Source organism: Grus americana, chromosome 14, assembly GCF_028858705.1.
Source record: "Grus americana isolate bGruAme1 chromosome 14, bGruAme1.mat, whole genome shotgun sequence".
NCBI classification, from domain to species: domain Eukaryota; kingdom Metazoa; phylum Chordata; class Aves; order Gruiformes; family Gruidae; genus Grus; species Grus americana.
The window spans coordinates 20,599,062-20,622,965 of record NC_072865.1 but is presented as its reverse complement, the minus strand read 5'-3'; the positions used below and the strand labels follow the sequence as shown (position 1 = coordinate 20,622,965).

Sequence of the window (23,904 nt, the reverse complement as noted above, 5' to 3'; positions counted from 1 at the left end):
GGGTGTGGAAACAAATTTACTCTAAGTCTGAATAACATAGCCATCCAGCCAAAGAAAACCTAGGTACAAAAATCCACCTGGTGATGTGGAAACTTACAACGAAGATGAGACCTATGGTATGATTTTAGCAGACCCAGATGTTCTCAGCAGATATGCCAGTCAGAAAGAGCTGCCAGGTATTCAGCTGCCATATGTGCAGCCAGTTTGTTTGATCAATGACCAATTCCATTTCAGATGGATTGCGCTGCCAGCTGCAATATAATCAGCAATACTGATAAGCGGCAATATTGGATTGGAGAACATGACCAAATGCTTGCGCTGTATTAAAAGAACTATTTAATGGCTAGTGGGCAACTGCAGGCTGTTGAGAAGAAACCCACTATCCATGAGACACTATTGCTTGGAATTCATCATAGCAGGCAGAGTAAGGCTTGCACGTAGCTGCAGTCTTGCATGAGCATATTCACCAGAAGAGAGGAGGGAGGACTCTTCATGGGTTCTTCCTGCCTTTCTCATGCCCTCTAAGGATATGTTTCTAAGAGGAAGCTGAAGTCAAAACAGAATCCACTGTGAAGTTCATGAAACTTCTGAAATGCAGATGGCCATCAGATGTAGAAAGAACAGGGTCCATGAAGAAAAGAAATTGTTATATCCACTAAAATTAGAAATATGGATTCACAGCAAAATAATTATTTAGAAACTAACAGGTAAACTGAGAACCAGCACTGACAACTCATTGGAGAAAAAAAAATAATAAAATCATCTATTTGCACCATCTGAGGACAAACTGATCTGCCCAAGGCAGTCTTTTCTGACTGTGGTGCAAGGACTGTGTTCTGCCAGACAGAATGAGAGGACCCATCAGACTAGCTGACTGTCTTTGGGCTTTTGGTAGGCATTTCTGGGAGTAAATTCTTAAGGACATTAGGGCTTGAAAGATTTTTTACTATTGATATATGCAGACAATAGAGGAACTCCAAGATATCTGAATGGCACCCATTTGGAAAAACGGCACTAAATTACTATTTAAGTGGAAAAGAAAGAAAGAAAAATCCCCAGAAATGCCTCTTTCTAGTGAGCGTAAGAAGGATGTAGCCAACTATCTCCCTTTCACTGCAGACTCCGCTTTACAGTCTGAGATGAAACCTGCCCCAAGACAGGAAAATTTGGTCAGGCAGACAAGCTGAAGATGAATAAGGCAGAAGAAATCTGAATAATGCTAACTTGTGAAAACTCCCGTAGTTCACAGGAGACTGACAGGAAGGGAATAAGCAGTTTATAGTGTCACCAGTTGCCTTTCCAAATTCTGTACTTCCCTATCAGTATCCAGGAAGCCCTTCAGATTATTGACTTGCAATAATGCAACAAGACCAGATTCCTAAAAGTGTAAAAAAACCCCTTCAGAGTTCCTGCCTGTAGACCCTCTCCTTCCTACATTATTAACCCTTTTAGCTACAGGTTTTCTGATGATTTGTCAGTATAGAGGAGATCCTTGTGCATTGATCCTTTACTTCTAGTGAATTCTCCATCTACACAGTCTTTTTTTTTTTCTGTAATCCACATAACATGCAATACCTTTCTCTAGCTTCCTTTCTCTTTTCTCCATCCTGTTGAGGTGACAGTACTGTTTTCATGCACTTGCATCTCACTTTCAGGTAATCAGCATTCATTTCATGCACTGAACTATTGATTTTAGCATCCTTACCATTTACTCGAAAGAGGGGCCAGAAGATCTCAGTGGGGAGCAGAAAACACGATGTTTATATTTTGCTCTCTTTGAATCGCAGCCTGTACTCCTTGTCCTCCCCAAGCCATAGTTGCCTTGTTGCCCTTGAGGATTCCCTTCCAAGAGCAGGGACTTTCATTTCCCCCTGCAGAGATGAGTAGTTATGCTCATGGCTTGAAGTCTCAGCCTCGTGGCATCTTTGAACCTTTGAGATTCATGCAATGCGTAGATTATCACTGCATCTCATGCTCTACAAGAAGTCCTAGACCAAGACTAGTGAGACATGGACTTCTGTGAAATCTCATTGTTTTCTGTTTGTCCTGAAATAACAGGTTATCCAGGTACTGTTGTAGGAGAGCATCAGGTTTTCTTCCAAATCCTGGTAATCAGGGAAAGTCTTGTATGCATGTTTAGCCCCTGCTTTCCATGCAAAGTCAGACTCAAGCAAGTGGCTGTTCTCTCCTTACATGGGCTGACCAGTCATCTTCTTACCTGTACCTGCTCCTGTTCAAGAACTAAAATGCTGAGGTTGTGGCGAGGGTTGTTTGGAGACTCCTAATTATGTGTATTTTTTTTACATTTTATTTTTAGCTCATTTATGGAATGTGGATTGCCTAATCTAGTTGATGTCTTCCCTTAATGATAAACAGTGCCTGGAAGGCCAAACTATTTTTTTTCCAAACATTTCAACAGTCTTTGATACTACTGCCTGGGATTTGGGTAATATGCTGATGGATTCTGGCAAAAGGGGACAAGATAGCATTGAACTGGTCATACATCTACTTTTGAGGTACAAGCTGGAATTGGAAAAAAATAGGAATTAAATATTTGCTCTGCCATTTTGGCTTCACAGGAATAACCTCTCCTTTGAGCTGTACAGAACATTATACTTGAGAAGCTGCTTGAAAGTTAATTATTACCAGTTCCATGTACAGAGCTCAGTACTCAAATATGCAAAGATAATCTCATTTAAAAAAATTAAACTGCCTGTTTATTTTTTCTATATCATCAGAGTTATGAGTCTTTTTTCTTTCTTCTTCCCCGCCCTGCCTAGCTTTTCCTAAAGCCATAGGGATTATAGATTTGATTTTGTTAAATTCTGAGATTATGTAGTGCTGGAACAGCATTTAAGCCTTCAAAAAGTCTAGCAGCCATCATGAAGCATGCACAAAATGAGAGAACTGGTCATTGTGCACTTCAGAATAATTTCTGGTAAAAAGTGGAGCTGTATTCCACGTGTAATTCCACAGTATTATTTTTTGTGAACATATAAATACAATTTTTTTACAACAGTTTTGGCACGCTAGCCAAGCCAATGTTCAACATATGGTGCTGCTGATGAGCTGTGAATTTTTAGATATCCTTGGATGCACAACTGCTCATTTCATACATTGGGTTAATAGTTAAGGTCAGCTCAGATGCTGAGTGTTTCTCTTGAAACTGGTGAATCGGTATTCCTGCAGAGCAGAGCTGAGTTTGTGGCCTTCTGGGCTGCGTACAAATTCTTTCTACTTGCACAGAGGAACTGAGGAGACGAGAGAGGATTGATTGTGTTTTGAATGGCCTTTATTCACTCTGAAAAGAGGCAACAGTCGCAGAACATGTGGTCCAAGACCGCGCAACTCATGATAAATATAAAAAAATACATTATATGAATTAAGGTCAGTGGAATATTTGGTTGCTGAGATAAATTTAGCATTTGAGGAAGGGGGCAAATTGCACCTGGCAGTGAGGTCTCCTGGTTACTGCAGAGGAGAGGTGCTGGGCAGAAATTTCTACCTCCTTTGCAGACCTGCTTGTGTTTCATTTTTGACCTGGAAGAATCAAGGCTAGTAGCCACTGGCTATTTCTTATTTATGTGTTAATCATTCTTTTATTTCTCTGCTGAGGTTGGCACAGGTTTGTCTCTCCCACCACTTGACAGAGACACATCACTTCACAACGCATAGGATGGGAGCTGTAAGGTGCAGCCAATTCTGGAATCTGGAGGTGAAAGCTTCCAGATTATACTAGCCACTAAAGTTTTTGATATAGACGTGCATCCTAGCGCGCATTCAGCTGGGTTTTCAGAATAGCTCGGGTACACCTTTATGCTGAGACAACAGTTTGAATGTACAAACAGAGTTTCCAGATGAGAATGTCACTGCCTAATCGGGAGAAACATATTCAGGTCAAGTGCCAGATACGGTTATGCAGGATAACAGCGTTGGTCCACACAGCCTTTAGGGAAGCTGGAAAGCTAAAAAAGAATCCAGAAAATGGTGCACAGGTTCGAAGGAAGCCATCGGAAGATATTTTTCTGTCTTGCAGACCATGATTATTGATTACTCAGTTCTGTGATTCTCAGACACGAGCTCTTCATTGACTGGAATTAAATTTACAAAGGCAGTTGCTTTCTCTGCAGCAGCAACGCATGCGTGGCATGTTCCGTTTGTCACAGATGCCTGGGTAAGGGAGAACACCTGTTATTAAATGCATGATGGGGCAGAGAATAGGATGGATAAACAGACCATGAAATTGCATTGGGTCAGTCCTATGCTGTCAATCCCAAACACTCAAAACTTAAGCCTCAAGTAGAGGTCGTTTTAAAAATGATGATTTAAAAAAGACAAAACAAAACAAAAACAAAAACCAACAAAAAAACCAAAAACAAACCAAAGAAGGATTTCCTTTTATTTGCTTTCTGGTGCATTAGCAGCCAAAAGTAACTTTTTTTTTTCCTCCTGTGAAGCCTGAGATTCTCACAAAATCACAAAACTACTGATACTAGTGAAGTGACAAATTTTCCAAGAATTGGCAGGATGAATGGGCATGACATGATCCCACAGTGCAAAGACTAGAGACACAAAAATCCACATGGGTAGAAAAAGCTACATGAGAAAATTCAGGCTGCAGTTTATGCTCTTTCATTATTTAATTGTGATTAAAATACAACAGCCACAAGGGAACAAGCTTGATTCCGTTCTCTGTGTGTGTTAGACTATGGCAGTGCCACCTGCTCAGCATTTTTCTTTCTTAATACAGCTTTTTTTACTGAGCCCAAAGCAGAAGTACCTGGAGGAGCAGCAGAAAACCTGCAGAGGGGCTTGTGACAGTTGAGGCTTAGGAGGCAGGAAATGGGTGATTCACTTTGGCTTCTGGAGACAAGCACTAAATCAGAGCTGCAGGCAGGAGTGGGAAGGATATTTGGGAGGAGTAGGAACTGATTCCGAAGTTATTTATAGAGGGGACAAAAAGCGGGTTTTGCCTTAAGAAAGCTCTGCAGGTGTGGGTGCAGTTGCAGACATAATTGTCCAAACAAATGAGTCTGGGTCCTAGTGTGGCCTTGGATCAATGAGTTTACCCCAGCTTCTTCAGTCATCCCACCTGGCACTGTTTGGTAGGCTTTGGTGAATGGCTGAGGCCCTGAAGAGAGCAGCTGAGCCATTAACAGATTATTTTCAGTATTTATAAACAGCTGTTTTCTTGGCATACTGTTGGCTTCGCCTCTCACCTTTTTTTTTTTTTTTAAATTGTGTCTGTATCTCTCAGAAATATTTATGTGCCAAAGGAAAGCTCTGACTCCTGAAAAAAAAAAAAAAAAAGAGGAAAGCCATCATAATTAATTTCTGCTATTTGTTTCACTGGGATACTATCGGCAAGGCAGTTCATGTCAGTATTTGCTGTTGAGCCTAAATATTTGTCCCCTCCTTAAGACTGACACATCAGCTCTAAGCAACTGGGAGATTTGCTCATCCACAGAGATATAAATCTGTCTGCCTGTTCACTGAGTTGTTTCACTAGAGATGCAAATTGGATAATTGCTAATGCAAACATTGTCGATAGCTGCTTGTCGAAGATCTGCATGCATGATTATACTGGGTTTTTACAGGAAGAGGTATTAAATGTTAGTGCTAGTTTCAGTAAATATGCACGCATGTTTTTCAATATAAAATTCAGAATCGTGTGCCTCTTTGGTGAGTCGAATGAACTAAATCAAGCACAAATTTTATAGCATCCTTTTGCTGTCTTTTCTCCTCAGTACACACTATATGTGCTTTGACTGCACTTCCTCCAGTCTCTAAGCCGCTGCAGAAATTCCAGCCGCTGAGCAGCTGCGTGTATGCTTGAATGAAGCGTGTGCTATTCCATGTGTCAGCAGGAAGAGATATAAATAGAGCTTTTTTTCTCCTTGTTGTCACAAACTGTTTCTGCTGGCTACCCCAAGCCATTTCTTCTTCAAGTCTGGTGTAAAGGGAATACGTTGAAGTTAGGTTCAGCGCTGCAGTCGTGGGTCATAGGGGGACTATGAAGCAACGGCAGGGTTGCAGCCATTTACACCTAGCACTTATTGGACGAGGCATATCAAGATTAATGAATCTGCTCTTGCTGTCCAGACAACTGGCCTTTTGCTGCAGAAGTTGCTTCCCCCCCCCCAGTGAGGGAATATATTGAAATAGCTGACCAAAAGTCCCCCTTTATGAAGCGAGGGGCGATGAAGCTCTTTTGGCTTTGTGCTTCCCTGCTGACATGTGCTGGTCTCACACCTTTGCAATGCAGAATTGCTGCTGTTGCCAACTCATACACCAAATGTAGTCAGCTGAGAGAGCCAGAGAGCTGGGGGGTGAGTTGGTTTGCCTGGTACCGGGGCTCCCTGAGTGGGAGAGCAGTGTTACCTGCTATAGCAGGCGTATGCATTTGTCGTGGTATGACCTGACAGATGTGAGCTGCACCACACATCAGGACTCTGTGAATTTGAGTGATCTGCCGGGATTAAAACGGACTGGGACATGATAGCCATTAAGCTACTATTCCAGGTACAGACTGGATAATATAACAAGCCTGACCTGACCTCCTCCTAACTGTGTGACTGAGGAGAGATGCTGGGAAAGTAGAATCTGCAATGGGGTGTTCTTTGAGGTTGGAGAGGGCTTGGCCCATCCTGGGAAGCACAAGGACTGGTTCAGGAGGCCCTGGCCGCATATGGCTTTGATGGAATTGCAAATACTGCGGTCTCACCTCACGTTTCCAAGTCAAATCAATCTTTAAAGTGTTCCTGAGGTGTAAGCATCTGATTTGACCTACAGTTTCTGAAAGAAACATTGTCTTTACATTCTGTATGTCCACCGCGGTGCCAGAACTACTGTGGGTCTTAGCAGACCTCAGTTTATGCAAAGAATGTATCAACGCACCGGTTTCCTTTCTGCTATCCAGAGAAGTGTCCACATTACAGATTGGCGTACATGAGGCTGACACTCCACGTCCATCCCTGTTGCTGTCAGCAGTTGCTCTCTGCATTGTTCTGAGTTTGCTTACACATAGAGTGTATACGTAATAAATTAAGAAGCCAGTCGCTCACCTTCTCAACAATCACAGAAATTGAAAACAAATGAACCAATTGTATATGAACATGTATGTATATACCCACAATTACAATGGGAAAACAGAAGTTCAAAGTTTAATTCAGTGTTAAAATACTTTTCTAATATTCTGCATGTGGATCCCACCAGATGGCAATTTAAAATTCCTTTTGAAGTGAAGGATTCAAGAAGCAATAAGATTGCCTTTTAGCCTTTTTAACCACTAAGATCTTTTAAATGTCTTTATTCTTTGACAGCTTGTCCTAGTTACCTGGGCATTTGACACGTTTCCAGGAAGGAAAATAACTATGCTATCAATCCAGATACAGTCTGTCCTTGATTTTCTCCCTGCCTTTTCATTTAAAGGAATCACAGCTATAAGAAATGCCAATTTTCTAAAATTTAATCAGGATAGGATTTTTTTCTAGGTCAGCTTCCATTAAGCAATAATGTAGAAATGAAGTTAATTTTCCTTACTTTGCTCTCAGACATCCATTTTACGACCATTACACTTTATGTGTAATAATTCATTTCCCAGATTTGATCCTCCTGTTCATTTCAAGCTAGTTCTTCCATTTTTAATATTTCCTTCAAAGAAGTGAAATGGCAGGCATATTATATAAATAACTTTCTGATATGTTACTACAACTGTTTGAACAATGCCCTTTTTGAGAGTTTACCAAATGAGCAGTTCTTGAGTATAACGGAAAGCATCATTTCACATGGAAGGACAAGCCCGAGCTGTTTCTCCAATTGTTCCACTGAGGGAACGACATTTGGCTTGAAGTATGACTGAGGCTATAAAATTAAAATCAAAATAATTGAAATATAAAGTAGGTCATTTACTAACTCTTAAACTGGGATTATGAGAGCTCTACTCTGAAAAGGTTACAGTGATCAAAAATTAACAGAGATGGCTCTACCCACTTTTTGTCTGTGTTAAGTCTCCCAGACGTAATACTTACCATCCGATGAATATTTAAGAAAATGTAGTCCTAGAGCCAAAACACAAAAGGCATCTGCAACTTTATTAAAATTACTGTTGCAATGCAGTGCCATCCATTTCAAGCAACTGCTAACTTTGATCTCATCTTTACTTAGATGAACATACCTTAATATTCCATAATTGTGTATTATCCCCCCTCAAGTAATCTCTTTGTTACATTTCTTTTATTTCAGCATTATATATTCAGTCCTTTACAGCAATCACCTAGCAGTTTCTGATTTCAGTCCTCGTGACCAAGTAGAATAAAGCACTGAACAAGTTAGGAGGTTCATAAACACATTTAAATTGGCTTTCAACAGCCAGCCAGAGCAGAACTGCATGCAGATCTATTGAATTCAGCAAAACTACACAGATACACATCTGCTGAAAACCAAAGGCAAACTTTTCATCATACGGTTCAAGCAGGTATTGTCTTCTCAATTAAGAGAGGACACCTTTAGCTGCAGGGGAGGACAACCAGGTAGAAGGAGCCATGATACAGTTGGTCTAGACTTCCAGGGCAGTCAGTCTGGTTCATCTCATCAGTACCAAAATAATCTACTTTAAAGAGTTAAAACCCAGATGACTCTAAATCGTCATAATATCAGGATTTATATACAACCTAAGAAAAAGTCCTCTGAGTGCAGACCTTGCAACCACTTGAAAGAGCAAAGCTATTTCTGCAGTAGGAGAATGGATGTGGGGAGTCTTCACAAGGTCACCTCCATTTTCTCCTCGGAGAACGTTTATAGGATTCTGAAAAACAGAGAAATAGCGTAGCGTGCTTATCCAGGGGGCTTATCATATTGTATTAGCAGTTACTCATCACATTTAATTAAGATTCCTTTTTAGCTGACGTGAAATATTTTTAGCTCCATTCATCCCATATCAGTAAAAAGGAATAATAATGGGATGTGATCCTAACAGGAGATGATGGGAAGCTGCTAATGTGACATACATATTGTGCAAGGGACTGCCAGAGTCTTTTCTGAGGCCTGCGCTGTCTTCAGTTTTACAGCCCCTTCCCGTGGAAGATAGCAAAGTAAAGTAACCTACCTTTTTTAGGGCAAGTTGTTCGTGAGAATCAAAATAGACATTGTATTAGTATGTATTTAGTTAATTGGCTTTTGGAGGTGGAGAAGTTTTGCAGAGGGTCAATGATAAACTGGTCAGAGTCGGTCGACTAAAGGATTTTCTAGGTCTAAATTAATTTTATATACCTGTATGGTATAGTTTACTTTCAAAATGAAGAAATCCCTTGAGGATAACAAAACCAAACTAAACAGTAATAGTACCCTTTCTTCCTCTTTATGGTCCAGATAAAGGCCAGTTTCAACTTTCATCCATAAAATTCCAGTAAAATTATCCCTTTATTTGTGATCAGAGCCAGGGAACAGGTTCCAGCTCCGAGGTTCAGAGCACAGAGCCACCTTCAACCTCTGAGAAACAAGGCACTGCATTTTTGAAAGGAAGATCCAAGCACAAAGCTTCACACTGTAGTCATCTGGCCTGGAGGTTACGATGGTTTGGGCTGCTGGGATGGGAACCATATACACGAGGAATGGTTGAAGCCTGTAAGCTAAACGTAGATGATGAAGAAAGAAAAAAAAAGTTATCCTTTAAGACCATTTCTTAGGAGTCCATTACTCTGCTATTTTTTTTCTAAGTGGTGAAGCTCACACATTCATTGATGTTTAAAATAGACACCTCTAAAAGCACTGAAATAAATCCATCCCTTTTTCTTTCACTACCACTTCAAGCGTCCAATTAGTTGGTTAAAATTAGATTCTGCTTCGAAAGACTAAAATTGATGCTTCAGGTTTCCATAGTTACTGTCTTTCTATTAATTGTGCCTAGTTAAAAAAGTGGGGAATTCTCTTTTGCCTACCAGCACTGGGCTCTGGCAGCCATGCGGGGCTTTTTCCTCTTTCTGCACCAGCAGTAATATGGGCTGTGCCAAGGCAAGTTTACCTGCAGAAGGTTTTCACAGCTGTAGAGGCTGCTACTTCATAAACAGTTTTGTGGAGGATAGCAGAAGGGTCTGAATTGAACTGAATTCTCTTAAGGCTGTTCACTCTTCAAGGCGGACACAAATAAAAACAAGCTAGTCCTGTCCAGGAGATCCAATGCTAGGAGAACATCTAATCCTGCCTTCTGTCTTCCCTTCAGGTAGTCTGAAATCCCCAACCTGAAATTTTCCTGCTTTGGGGAATCAATCACAGCCAGTCATTGAGATGGGCGCTGAGGCAGAAGGTGGCTGTAGACAGGAGTCCAAGCTGCTGGTCTTGTGATCACCCCATAGAAGCAGAGTGGCCTCCAGTGGCAGGAGGCGACCAGATAGACCGGACGGTCTGTGCTCTTGGCCTCAGTTCAACAGCTCATCCAGCAGAGAGCAAAGAGGAGGGGTTGGCTGGCTGCAGAATACTGTTACAAGCTGCAGCAGCAGCCGGGAAATGCTTCCTCCTTTTCACCTTCACAGCAGGATTTATGATGGTCTGTGAGCCTGTTGTCTTTCACATAGAAGTACTTGTATGTAAGAATTAAATTATCTTTTCTTTACATTTGACAGAACACAGTAACCAGAACTGGCTTTCCATAATACAGGCCAAGCAATGTTCCGGTCCTCCTGCCATTTGGAGCTTTGTCTTCTGAAATGACTTTTGCTCTCTTTGCATTATTTCATGTCTTTATGTAACAGAGGCAGCACCCACACACGGCACCAGCCAGCTGAAAGCAGTCAGAATGCCACCTCCATCCTGGTCACATCCAGGGGGAGATTTGAGCCACAAATCAGACAACCCAGTTTTTAAAGATTTGTCTCAAAGTCTACACTTTTGGGATGTGTCACACAGCAATCCTAAAATCAGCCCTCAGCAGAGGCCTTGGTAGCTCTTTACTGCTCTGGTTGGTTCAGCTGAAGGCATTTAAGGAGGGTACATAGCCCCTGGTTTGACGTGAAGGCAAAGAAAAGCTTTTTCTCTGGTGGAGGTGGGGGAGGCAGCAGCGATGCTGAACCTGCTGCGAGTCCTTGGGGGAAGCATTGATCCCCGGCCACTTCCCACCCCACCTCTCCCCACTCCCTTCCTGGGTACCGAGGGGCACAGCAGTCTCCCCAGCACTGAGTCCAATTTTCCTGCACTATTGACTGCCCTTTACCTTACTGTTTGCATTAAACCAAGGGCAGAACGGCTGGTCTCTAGCTGCCCACACTACATTTACAAGACAGTTATAAAATGAAAATCATCTGGGTTGGGTTTTGTTTTTTGTTTTTTGGCTGTTTTCAACTATGAACTCTTCAAAATGGTCACTGTGGGCCTGCAGGCTTGGTGAAATGCCCAAATAAAAATCCATTTACCTTATATTGCAGGAGTAGTCTCTCCCTAACAACCTCTGCATACGACACAAAGATGAGTTCAGCATCCGATTAGAGCTGGAAAGCTGATACGGAGCATCCTGGATGTGTGTGCATGCCATCTTGGTGATGCAGCAGATTAGTCCTCAGTTTGGTGAGGAAAAAGTTAAAGGTTGTGCTGAGCAAGCATTAAGTCCTTTCAAGACAAATTCTACCCATGGGAGCAGGACTGGGCACAAGTACAGGACTAGAAAGATGTTACCTGAGAAGGTTGATGTTTTTGTGGGAGAAAAAGCCTCTGTTAGGGAAAAGTGAGAGGAGCTTGGGGCTGCAGACACTGGGCTCTGTTTGCTTCTGCGAGAAGCCGTTCGTTGTGCTCTGGCCACAGCAGGCTGTCCTAGCAAGCAAGTCAATTTTTGCTTTCACATATCTCAGAATACGCTGGCAGAGCTATTTGGTAGTTGAGGCAATTGCTTTAATACACAGCCACGTCAGATTGTTTTCTTATAATGAGATAGATAATCTCTATTTAAATTAAATTTCAGCGTTTGCAAGGACAGTAACCTGAGCTGGAAGTGACCTCCGTGCCTGCCCCCTGCTTTGTATTTGAATGTTCGGGGGGGGGGGTATGGATCTCCCACAACATATGTGCTATAATTACCCTGTTTAATGTTACTGACTTTAAATCCAAGCACTGGATTAAAGCTACAGGCTCCTTGGTGGGGAGAAGTTTTCATTTTGTTCATTCCTCCTGTTTCTGAATCATTAGTGCAGAACAGATCAAACAGATGGAAGGGCAGAGAGTGAGAATTTTATTTGGTTTTTATCTTTAAGACTCCAAATCGACATAGTCCTTAGAGACGGTTGGGATTCTTTGGCAAACTGATAGTTAAAATGATTCAACTTTGTTCTGACTGAATCGTTTCTGTCTTTCAGTTCAGTATCTGTCATTTTATCATGCTGATGATGGATTTTTATTTGCTTTCTTTGTTTTGTTGTTTGTGGTTTTGGAGGAGTTTTTTGTTTGTTTGTTTGTTTGTTTGTTAAAAAAAAAAAGATTAAATGGGCATTTTAATCCCGAAAAGGCTTAGGGATGATCAGTGAAGATCAGTGAAGCTGGAATGTCCACAGAGATCCTCCAAATGACATAGAGAGGGTTTTTCAGTGCACGCTGTTTGCATTTGATGTGCTGTTTCGGAATCAGTGCGGAATGTCAGACCTTTATAAGAGTGAATATTCATTAAGCCTGCCAGAGGCAGAAGCTGCAGTCAGTACAGCATCAGTGGAGGAGGCAGGGAAGAGAGAAATCAGGTTAATGACTAGCTTTCTCTGCAATTTGCTTCCTGCTTATTGCCTGATCTCAGTTTTAAATAAATTCATTTAATTAATGTGTTTTGCTACTTTGACTTGCAGACAGAAGGGTCTGTGATTAATGCTGGGGTATTCCTAGTCTCACAGTGGCTTTAGTCCGTGTGTTCTGGTGTAGAGAAAAAAAAATTAAAAAGATTTCCTTTACACTTAATAATAATGATGGTTTGATTGAAAGCTTTTATCTAAATGATCTCCTGAGTCCATGAGCCACCAAATTTTTAGAGACAGGGACAAAGTGGTGAGCGGGAAGGGGTGGAACAGAGTGAAAGCAAGCTGCTGTCTTGGCTAAGCATGTCACACAGTCAAAACTGTCTCTGCAGGGAGACAGAGCTGCACAGAAATGCTTTCCTCTTCTCCCCCTTGAGCAGGGGCACATCTGTTCTAACACGAGTTAGCCTTTTTCTGACAAAGGTACTTTAAGAAAGCAGCAGAGGCATAGGAGGTAGAGATGATGTACATGACACTCAGAATATATGGCCAGCTCACGTTATGGGAAGTGAGCACCACCCGTTCCTATTAAACACCAGATTGGAGCTGTGGGGCTATATGAGGACAGGGAAAAAACATGTGCCCCCCAAAAAAAGAGAGAAAAATGTCAGTGAGATAGAAACTGCAGTCTTAGCCCGGACCTGATGAGGTATTGATTTGTGGGCTGAGTGATGACATGTTCTGTGAGCAGGCATTTTGCCCCAAATTTAGAAGACATCTCAATTTCAGACTGTTTGTACCCATCACTCAGCTTTTCAACTTTGTTCCACTTACATATCAGCTCGGATGGTTTTACAAGCTGATGAAAGCCAACCCTTCAATCGGGCGAATTCACAAATGCTGCATTTGAAAAGACAGCACTGTAAATCTCAGTGACAGACCTGTACTTTGGAGTTTTGCAGCAGAGTATCGCTCAAGACCCAACCTGTACTGGTGTTACTGCTGTCATAAACAAAATGTGGCCTTTTAAGGGGTGGAAGTGGTGCAACAATATGGCTGAGGTTTCTCAGGTATTTCTGAACAGAAGATGCCAGTTCCTGCCTAAATAAAAATTCCATGAAGGGATTAGGGCTGAGAAAGTGGCCTCATCTTGCAAATAGTTGCACAGGATTTTTGTGGCTGTCACTGTTAAAGAGATTAGTTTAAAACTTTTTTTTTTTTTTTTAAATACTTTAGCATAGTCATTAGTACAACATCCTCCAAGCTATGATGCTGCTTAGCTTGCTCCTGAGGGTGGAATTCAGCTCCTTTTGCACTAGCCACCCAAAAGTTAGCTCTCTAGTTTACGTTGAGCGTCTGGGCTTTATCTGTAGTTAAAGAAGCAGAGGTAATACAGCTCCAGCAGAGGAACAAAGAAAATTCAGTGCATCTAAAACCAGGCATTTAAGCTTGGTGGGTTGAACTGCCTTCTGAGGATGCCTGTCTCTCTTTACAGACTGTAGCAAGAACAAAATTAAATAGTTTAGATTGGCTGCCTACTTTTTTGGTGGCTGAATTTAGAAAAGGGATACCTTAGTCTGTGGATACAGCTAAGGAAAAAAAAATAAATTAGGGGCCTACAGCTACTACAAGCTAAACTTTAGGGACCCTGTTCCTTGTAATAGGTGCCTGGACTCCCTGCACAGAGCACGGGGAGAGTTAGGTACCTCTGAAACACCTGTGTGCTCAGACCAGGACTGCCTGGAGCATGCGAGTGAGAAGCTCTGTGCTCGATGAGGTGACACAGCTCGTCTGCAGCCTGCTCCCTTTCTGGGATCTTGGAGCCTATGACACCCACATGAGACTTTCTATCTGACAAGGTGTAGGAAATCAGATGCTTTCAAAGCAATTAGGACTTGTTGAAGTATTGACTGAGATTTGTATGTTTTTCAAGTCCTGTGAGAGGCAGAGGGCAAGAGTATATGACCCATAAATGCCTCTAGAAGAGAAAAAGGTAGCTAGACACCATACCTTACTGCTTCAAGCGTTCATATAGGTGATTTTAGGATGGGGGGGGGGGGGGGTAGTATGTAGATCTGCCTGGGAATTTCAGACAAGTCTCTGGATAGAAAAAGTATTTTGAAGACAACCTAGAAGTCCTTTTCTCCCAGCTAAATATACGATCTACTCAACTGCAGAGTCTCTGTTGCTCTAGGGTCCATTTAAAGTCTACTGAGACACTTGTATTTTGGTGAGAGCAGTAGGAAATGGAAGGGGTGAAAAGTTCATCTCCCATTTTAGCATGCAGACACACAGGCAAAGAACCATCAGGAGCTGCAGGTGCAGCCTAGATTTTGGGTTCTGCTGCGTGTATGCAATTTAAAAGTAAATCATTTGGTCATTGAACATGAAGGCTGCCGTATCCCTTGAGAAAAAAGCAAAGAGGCAGTCTCCAAAGTAATCCTTTGAGTTACACCAGGAAATGGCCAGATTCTGTGCTTTTATGTAGGAACTCTGGCAAAACCCCCTATGTAGCTGTTGGAAGAAGTGTAACGTATTAAATTGAGTGGTATAAATACAGTTGGCAGATTTGCTCCTCTAGGTTTAATAAACAACATTAAAGCATTCAATAAGACCCAGAAAATATGCAAGAGAAGTACAACTAATCTTGTTAAATGTAAAATAGCATCTAAGTGGAAAGTTTTTGTTGTTAACTTACTGCTGATAAGAAACAGAAGAGATATTTGAGGAAGCTTTGGAAACTAGGTGGTAAGTGACATTTATCCTTGATCTGAAATGCCTAAATATACAACATTGTTAATACAGCTGAACTGTGACCTTCCAGCCTGCCAGTACAGATAAACACACACGTTATCAGGTAAATCAGCAGAAGGAAAATTTCCTGAGGAGACTTTTGAAGCCCCACTCACAGAAAATGATGGTTATTAACTCATTAGGTTCTGTCTGCCTCTGGCTTTTTGTATGTGAGCTCTCCACACAGCATGCATAATTAGTTTCCTTTGGCTTAGTGAGTATTAAGGAGTATTAAAATGCTTAGTTCATACGGACAACAAACATATTCAGGGGCTGCAAAAAAACACATAGAAAGGCAAGCAAACCCCCTTAGTCTTTAGCTTGACAGAATCCTGATTCCAGGGTAGATATGATGGGTTTGTTGTGTTTGGATACATTATGTCAGATGGCTTTGTGATAAATGTTCCCGACTTCATCTGGTGAGTGGATTTGTCTAGGCAGAACCAGATTAAAGGGTCAGTATCCTGTTCTGAATTAGATTTCAAGAATGCAGACGCATATGTGCACCCCCTTAGACTGGCAAGAGTTTTCATGCAAGGAAAAAGAGATGCTGTACTGTAAAGGAACGCTCCGTTCTTGCACATGACTGTATTTGTGTGGTATAACGGATAATATAAAGTCACTGTCATTGTCTCATGTCCTGTCTTCAGCCTAATATGGTCACATCAAAATGGCACAACCACACACTGTGTTATTTCAGGTGTGCTGTGGTGGCACTGTGATCCATAGAGTATGGTAACCCAGTACACTTCAAAGCAGCTCTTGGAATATTCGCTGCTACAGGGCTCTCCCCAACGAGGGCAAGGATAGTTCAAAAATGTTTTGAGGTCACCTTCAGCTTTTTTTTTTTTCCTGCCAGGAACAGGAAAAGAGCATTGGGTCTGGGCCAATGTTGTTTGGAATGAATGTTGCATGGGCTTCTTGGGAAGGAGAAAGGATTTATTTGTCAAATAGGGCTCAATTTATTATGTACAATATGAAAGCTCACATTTTTATATTGCTGGAGAAAGACAATTGATTAATAATTTGGAAAAAGGCCAAGGCACACAGCATTCACCTTTGTAATTTATTGTCTCAAAGAAATAAAAGCTGTATGAAACATACCTGACCAGAATACTATATTAAGCAGAAATGAAAGCTGGTTCACATTAATGCATTTAGTATGAAAGGGCTTGCTAGGACATTGCTATTACCAACAACAAACATGTAAAAAATCTGAAGTTGATGGTTAAGACCATAGGAAATTTACAGAAAAAATAGAGGAACTTCCACATTAATAACAACTTCAAAAAAGATATTTGAGACTAGGGAGGTTAAGATCACTAAAACAACTTCAGCAGTTCCTGGAAAGAACATAAACTCAAAATTAAATTTTTTTTAATCATTAAATACAATCTTAGGGGGAAAAGAAGTGTACAGGCTCTTCTAATTCTTGATTAAACATCACATTGTAAAAGCAATCATATCAGCTCCTTTACAGAGATTCCATGTGCCAAATCTATTACACAGACAGTCTCTGAGACAGTTCTGATGTGTCATGTATACACATTTCTTTGGCTCTGTAACATGGATGTACTGTGTAAGTATGGAAATGCTTAAAAAGGAATCATGCTCTCCAGCGGTGTTTATTTTGCTGCCAGGCAAGAGAAAGATTGTCAAGTAGCAGAATGTGTTCTTTAGCTTTTGAACCAGGAGAGCCTTATGTCTGCACGCATGACATACATCTTATTTCATAAAATAGGAAAAAACAAAACAAGATGAGGAATCATAAAAGAATAAGAAGTACAGGAGATGCTGTTCATTTCATGAAATGGCTGCCAAAGCAAATGCAACATTCTTCATTCATACAGGGGTACAGAACAGTCAGTAGCTGAGGTTTACTCAACAGCGTCCTCTGGTCTGGCAAAACATCGGAGACCTCCCTGCAGATTGTCTACTTTGTTTTCTCTTCCTGCCCTCTTTCACCTGCAGGAGACCGAGGACTTCTCTGTTTCTTCTTCTTTCTGTGCCTCCTCTTCCAAGGGATGAGGAGTCCCTCTGGGCTGGTTTTCAAATCCTTCCTTGTATCAATGCAACTCCCACCTCCTTCTTTCCCCCCGAACATCTTTACCTATTCAAATGGACAGCTCTGATGCAGAATCCGATGACGCTGAGACTTAATCAGATCAGTGACATTGGCATTGTTCGTGTGGTATTGCAAGAATCTCTGTGTGGCTAGGAGAGTTGCAAGTGTGACAGGTCCTTTGTTTGTGATACTGCACTTTTAGAGTGTAGATAAGAATGTTTTCGGCAGATTTGAGGGCTTTAGCATCCATACATAAGCATTAAGCTTTCCCCTGATCATGTTCCCTTAAAAACTTAAAATAACACCCTAAAATTTATATACTGTTCCTACTGGGAGTTATGCAAATTGCAAAAAATTTTCGAAGTTTAAGAAAAAAAGAAAACAGCCAAGTTTTAAGACTTTCTCTCATAGAAGAACCTGATGTGTGTTACATCTCATTATGCTAGAAAATTGTCCTTGTTGGGACAACATACATAAAGATTTCAATCTGATTAGCTCAATTTTGGCAAAATCATGGAAATAAAATTAAAACTTTCTGCATACTGCAAGCCTAAAGCTGGGGACAGAACTTCACTTTATATTTGCTTGTATAAAATATTGTCATCTACCATTCTACCGTATCAATTCAAAGAAACAAGAGTTAGTCACCAGTCTTGTGTTTTTCAGCCTTTATGTTATGATATTATAGAGAAGAAAAAGGAAATGTGTTAGTGAGGACTTTCCCGGTTTGAGAATTCACTGCAGTATTATTTACTTCTGAACCATTCTTGACAGCTTACCACAAATTTGGCACCAGCCCTTTCCCATTTCCCATTTTACTTATAAGTTCATAGTTTAGAAAAACTTTATAACTCTCTTACAAGAGTCATCCTGTTTCCTGGCAAAAAAAAAAAAAAAACAAACCCAAAACAGGTTGTTAGAGCCTTGCCTTGAAGACGACTATGAATATTTCTGAGACCAGATTCTGCACCCTGACTGAAGGAGTCCTGCAGTATCTCTACCCGGGCAATTCAGTTCACTCCTGGTTTTGCTCTAGGGCCATGTCTGCTGCTCAGCTACATTGCATACATACATACATTCATCCTATAAAACACTACAGTGAGCTGCATCACAGTGATCTCTGATTCCATGCACTTCAAATGTAGAAGAAAAATAGAGAACAACTGTATTTCAAGGCAGAACATGGGATCCGGCGCATGTTGGGCCGAGCAGTATGTGGAGTGAGTCAGTGCAACATTGAGCAGCCTGGACAAGAACCAGTCACTAACACCCAGATGAGCAGCCAGGCAACCAAGAGTCGATGTAGAGCCAGGCTAACGCCATAGCTTTCAAATAGGAAGCTGATACTCACCGACTGCTTGTATTTCATGATGCGTTAAGCTTTTCTTGCTGTTTTGACTTTTTCAGAACCTGAGGCGGGAGAGGTGTCCCCCCCAGTGGGAGCTGGTGTGAACAGCAACAGCTGGACCTTTAAATTTGGACCGGGCAATCCCAAACAAGGTGGTCCTGGTGAGTTGCCAGACAAATTCATTATCCCAGGATCTCCTGCAATCATCTCCATCCGGCAGGAGCCACCAAACAGCCAAATTGACAAAAGTGACTTCATAACCTTTGGCAAGAAGGAAGAGACCAAGAAAAAGAAGAAAAAGAAGAAGGGAAACAAGACTCAGGAGAAAAAAGAAAAGGGCAACAGCACCACTGAGAACAGTGACCAGTGAGGGGTTTATACTGAAAGAACCCACTTAGCCAGTTTTTGTAATAATGGCAGATTTCTCCTATGTAGCAACTCCCAACTTCTTCCTACTGTTAACAAATTTCCTGTATGTACAGACTTGAGAAAATCAGCAGGAAATTCACAGTGTCTGTCTAAATTGCTTAACAGGTTTTGTCTTAAAAGCTTTATTAAGTCTGGTGTTAACTCTTTTTCTCCACTCTGGCTTGTTTTCAGAATCTAAAAAGCAGACACAAGTTTCCTTTCTCCTACGCCGAAAAGGAGAATCTTCACAGTACAGCCAGTGAGAGGTTGGACTCTGCACTGTGGTTCCTGTGCTCCTGTCTTGATGACACTTACAGGACAGGTTTAAAAGTTTTATAATGTTGTGCACCCTCTATCTGATTGGAAATATTTGTGTGCAGATGTCAGCTAGGTGATATGAGATCAGATTAGAAAATGCAAGAAGAGCTGGTAAATATGCAACAGAGGAAACACCCAATGAACACAAATGTTCAAAGATGTTCAGGCTGGGGAGGAAATGTCTGAAAGGAGATGACTAGACTTTCCAAATCTTCAGAAGTCACTGTGTGGGAATACTGAGTCTTATATATGACGTATTGTACACACTCCTGCAAATACATTTACAGCTCTAAGATACCATAAATTTTATCTCTTACCAAGCAAGCCATTGGGAAAATTGTCCCTTAAAGCCCTGCATTACCCTGGCAAGGCTAGCCCTCGGAGTGTAAGAAGGGCTAGGCTGACATCCCAGGAATGTAACTGACTGTGATGCTCTGTGTCCCTATTTCCACTCTAACATTATTTTGCACATTATGTCTCTGAAAAGGTCAGAGTTTTTCCACGACACTTATGCAAAAGAGAGAAAAAAGAAACGTTAACTATGCTATTTGTTATTTGAGATATTTATTTATAAAGAAATATAGCTGTAAATGTTAAAGAAATATGATGCCCTTTAACCCAAACAGAAGTCAATCTAGAGCCATTATAAATTACAATTGCTGCTACTAAAGTGCTTTAGAAAAATTGCCTGAAACATCTGTATTATATCGGCCACTTGCCAATAACAGCTTTATTCTGTCGGGTGACTTGGGGGCTGCCTCTTGCATGTATTAATAAATACAAGAATATATTTTTTTTCTTTTTTTTTTTTTCTTTTTTGACATTAATCTGCACTTTGAATACACCTTTGCAAAGAAACTGTCCAGATATGAAGAAGCAGAAGCAAACTCCTCACACAAATGAATTTATTAACCTGCTAGCTCTGTGCGGTACCTTGGTGTTCCCTCCCACATAACCTTTTCTGATTTTAGTTTTACTTTTCTATGAGATTATGAATTTCTGACCCTACTAACACTCATTATGTAAAATTCAAGTACTGTATGTATGCTGTATGCTCTTATAAGAATCCTGAAATATTTATTCTGTGCTTGTGTATGTGAATGTCATTGCAACTATTATTAGAGTGGACTTTAAGCTTTACCGTTGAATGTAAATTCATTATTTCTTTTTTGTACACTTGTGAAAAAGTGGAGTAGTGTTAATTTTTTAAGCCACTGTCGATTATCAGTTTTTTGTGTATGAAACACAAGTAAAATATCTTTCTTAAATCAAGCCATGCATGCATTTTGGGATTTATTGGTAAGAACCTGTGAAGCTAAAGCTCTGTGAATTGCTAAACCTAAGGGTATAAATGGAGTATTGAATGTGGTTGAGAATGTTGATATAAAACCAATACATGTATTTTTAAATAGAACATAGCTGATGAGGGAATTCCAAGGAGTTTTCTACTTTATTGTACATTCACAGAATAAAGCTCAAGTGTCGTATTAATTGGAACTGTGTAAGAAACTACATAGCTCTAAAATTTCTGACAGACCCTTTAATCTAGGATCAAAGGGAACAACTGGATTTCTTGAGACGTGTCCTGGATGTTTTAAGTTTCCAAACTGCTGACAGTTTGGAATATGGCAATTCTGATTCATTTTTAAAGAACCTGCAGCAAATCTTAAAACATCACAGAAGGTAAAGCTCTAATAAAAGAATTCATATCTCAAAGCATGAACCACCAATGGCCTCATGTGGTCTGTTTAGAGTTTTCTTTTGCCACCAGTCTTGTTTTACTGGCAATGAAAAAGATGCTACTTGAGAAAGAGAATTCTTGATTCAGTTTTAAAGGCTAGCCAAGAGGAAGAAACTGAAGATTTGGGGAGGGAGATGTTCTTTTACACTCGTGTGCTATGCAAGTACATTTAGACTTTTTTTTTTTGTTTTCCTTTATTATTTGGTGACTAATCCAACAGTTCCCAAAATGTTCATAAACTGGAGTTACAGTGGTAACTTAAACACACAGAAGGATACTGTTCTTTTGTACTCATCATAAAGTAGTTCTCCTCAATGTCTCTGGCAAAAATCCACCACAAAGATTTAATTCTTGCAGGAAGCTTTAACATTTGATTATTTTTAGATTTTAATTGGTTGGGGGGGTTGTTTTGTTTTGTTTTGTTTTTCTTTTGAGTGCTTACATTTTCCTCTATATAGGCAAATCTGATTTATTCATTTTTCATCAGTTGTCATACAAAGCTGGTTTTCCAAGGCTTGCTTCTATCAGAATGAACCAAGAGCTGCAGTATGTCTCTGATTTGCCTGTTTTAACACATAATTACACTTGCCAATGCTGGCTTTGATGCAGATGCTTACTGCAGGAGGATTGTAGGCTTGCATTACTTGGTAGACAAAACAGAATATCTGAAGATAAGCATTCCAGTATGGAGGTCTGATAGAGAAAAAACTTGGAGAGGAGCAGTAGAACATATGTTTCACAGATTCACTCTGTTTTCAGAAGTTTGAATCAGGCACCTCACCAGATTTTTAAAATATTTTTCCACATTTGAACCGTTGAATACACCTTTGTAAAGAAACTGTCCAGATATGAAGAAGCAGAAGCAAACTCCTCACACAAATGAATTTACTAATGTGCTAGCTCTGTGCGGTACCTTGGTGTTCCCTCCCACATAACCTTTTCTGATTTTAGTTTTACTTTTCTATGAGATTATGAATTTCTGACCCTACTGACTGGAATGCTGATATGTCTTAAGTGAAACTTGGATATTTCAAAACTAGTATACAAATTATGCCGTTGACAACCTTGATTTTGGAATTTGCATACTCTGTTCCAGTTTTGGGGTATACTGTTTAACTACCACACAACAATAGGAATTGAGGATCAGAGGTGGTGGCCAAGACCAACAAGAATCAGGAAAAAAAAGTTTCTTTTATCCTCTTGCTGACACTGCAGTGAGCAAGACAAAATACCCTGCCGAATTTATTAACAATGAAATTACGATTCTGGTTTTACCACTTGAACAATTTATTCCTCTCAGAATCCATATATTTCCTGTGAGCATATTGTCTATGGAAGTCTGGGGTTTATGCATACAAGATCAGTGGCCAAAATCATTGGGCTTTTATAACAATTAAGTCTGAGCTATGTTGTATATTAATTACATCCTGTCATTAAAAAGCTATCTCATTTTACGTTAGGCTTCTAAGACTTAGTCTTGTGCAGTTTCTGCCTGCTCAGTATTTGGGTCAGTGCACATCACAGGGATCCAATTAAAGTTTTTCAATGATCTTACATAAGCGAAGAACATAGAACCCAAAATGCATTTCCCAAATTTCATTTATGAAAATCCATTATGGAATTAATTGCAGCCAGCTTTGGTATCTTGTAGGATCATCTTTCATTTTGCCGCCACCTTCACTCATTTGATGTGTTTTAACAACTGCTATATATATTGATATAGTGGCTGGTATATATTAGGCCTTGTATGACGCTCACACATGCCTGAGCGGCTGGCTTTGTACAGCGCTCACACAATTGGACATACCAAGAGAGCATAGAATAGCTGTAATGAAATAATTTTTTATCACATTTTAATGACCTTGTGCAGCTTAAACCAACATACTAGAAAATCAGTATTGCTAGCGTATAAATTAATTTTCCATTAGCTCTTGGTATGGAGGTGCTGTACTCTCTACTCTCCTGAGTTCTTTCTCCTCTCTATGGCCTCCATCCCTCACTAGAGGATCCAGTGACACTGCTCTGCATGTGCAGGTAGGTGTGTGTGTATATATACGTAAGCACTTACATAGATATATATAAAAATCTGGGACCTAGTTATGTTGTTTTACAGAAGACTGCAACACCTACTGTCACTGGCAATATTGCTTAGGTAAAGCCTATTATGCAAATCTATTTGATTTTTCAAGGTGATGCTACTATGGTGACATTATGCATCTACTTCTAGAATAAGTGTAGTTCAGGTGCCCTTGGCTGGCTTAGAAAACTAATGAAAGGAATCCGTCAGCATGAAGTACCACAGAATTGTTCCTGCCACATGGTGAGAAGAGCGTGTCTTCTACCGCGCTATGGATTCCCTTTCATATCCCAGGACTGCCTCCATGCCATCACTCTGACACAGGTTTTAACATCAAAAGATGACAGAGATGTAGTAAAGTAAACATCTCTCAGAAGCCACACAGTTTGGCAAATATTAAAAATGTTTGCCTGCCAGTGGCGCCCAGAGCTATGTAACTGGTGTCTGAAAAAA

The 23,904-nt window shown here is 40.5% G+C and overlaps 1 protein-coding gene across 5 annotated transcripts in view; it reads left to right on the top strand.

The window, feature by feature from the left end:
• LOC129212679 (protocadherin alpha-C2-like) overlaps nt 1-21,126 on the top strand; it is a 132,763-nt gene extending 111,637 nt beyond the window's left edge. For 4 of the 5 annotated variants that reach the window (XM_054841613.1, XM_054841614.1, XM_054841612.1 and 1 more), the window contains exon 4: nt 18,967-21,126. In XM_054841613.1, coding sequence (XP_054697588.1) covers nt 18,967-19,277 — 311 coding nt within the window. In that variant the 3' untranslated portion in view covers nt 19,278-21,126. The remainder of the gene's footprint in view (nt 1-18,966) is intronic. The other variant, XM_054841616.1, reaches the window with a different exon arrangement.
• The last annotated feature ends 2,778 nt before the right edge of the window (nt 21,127-23,904 follow it).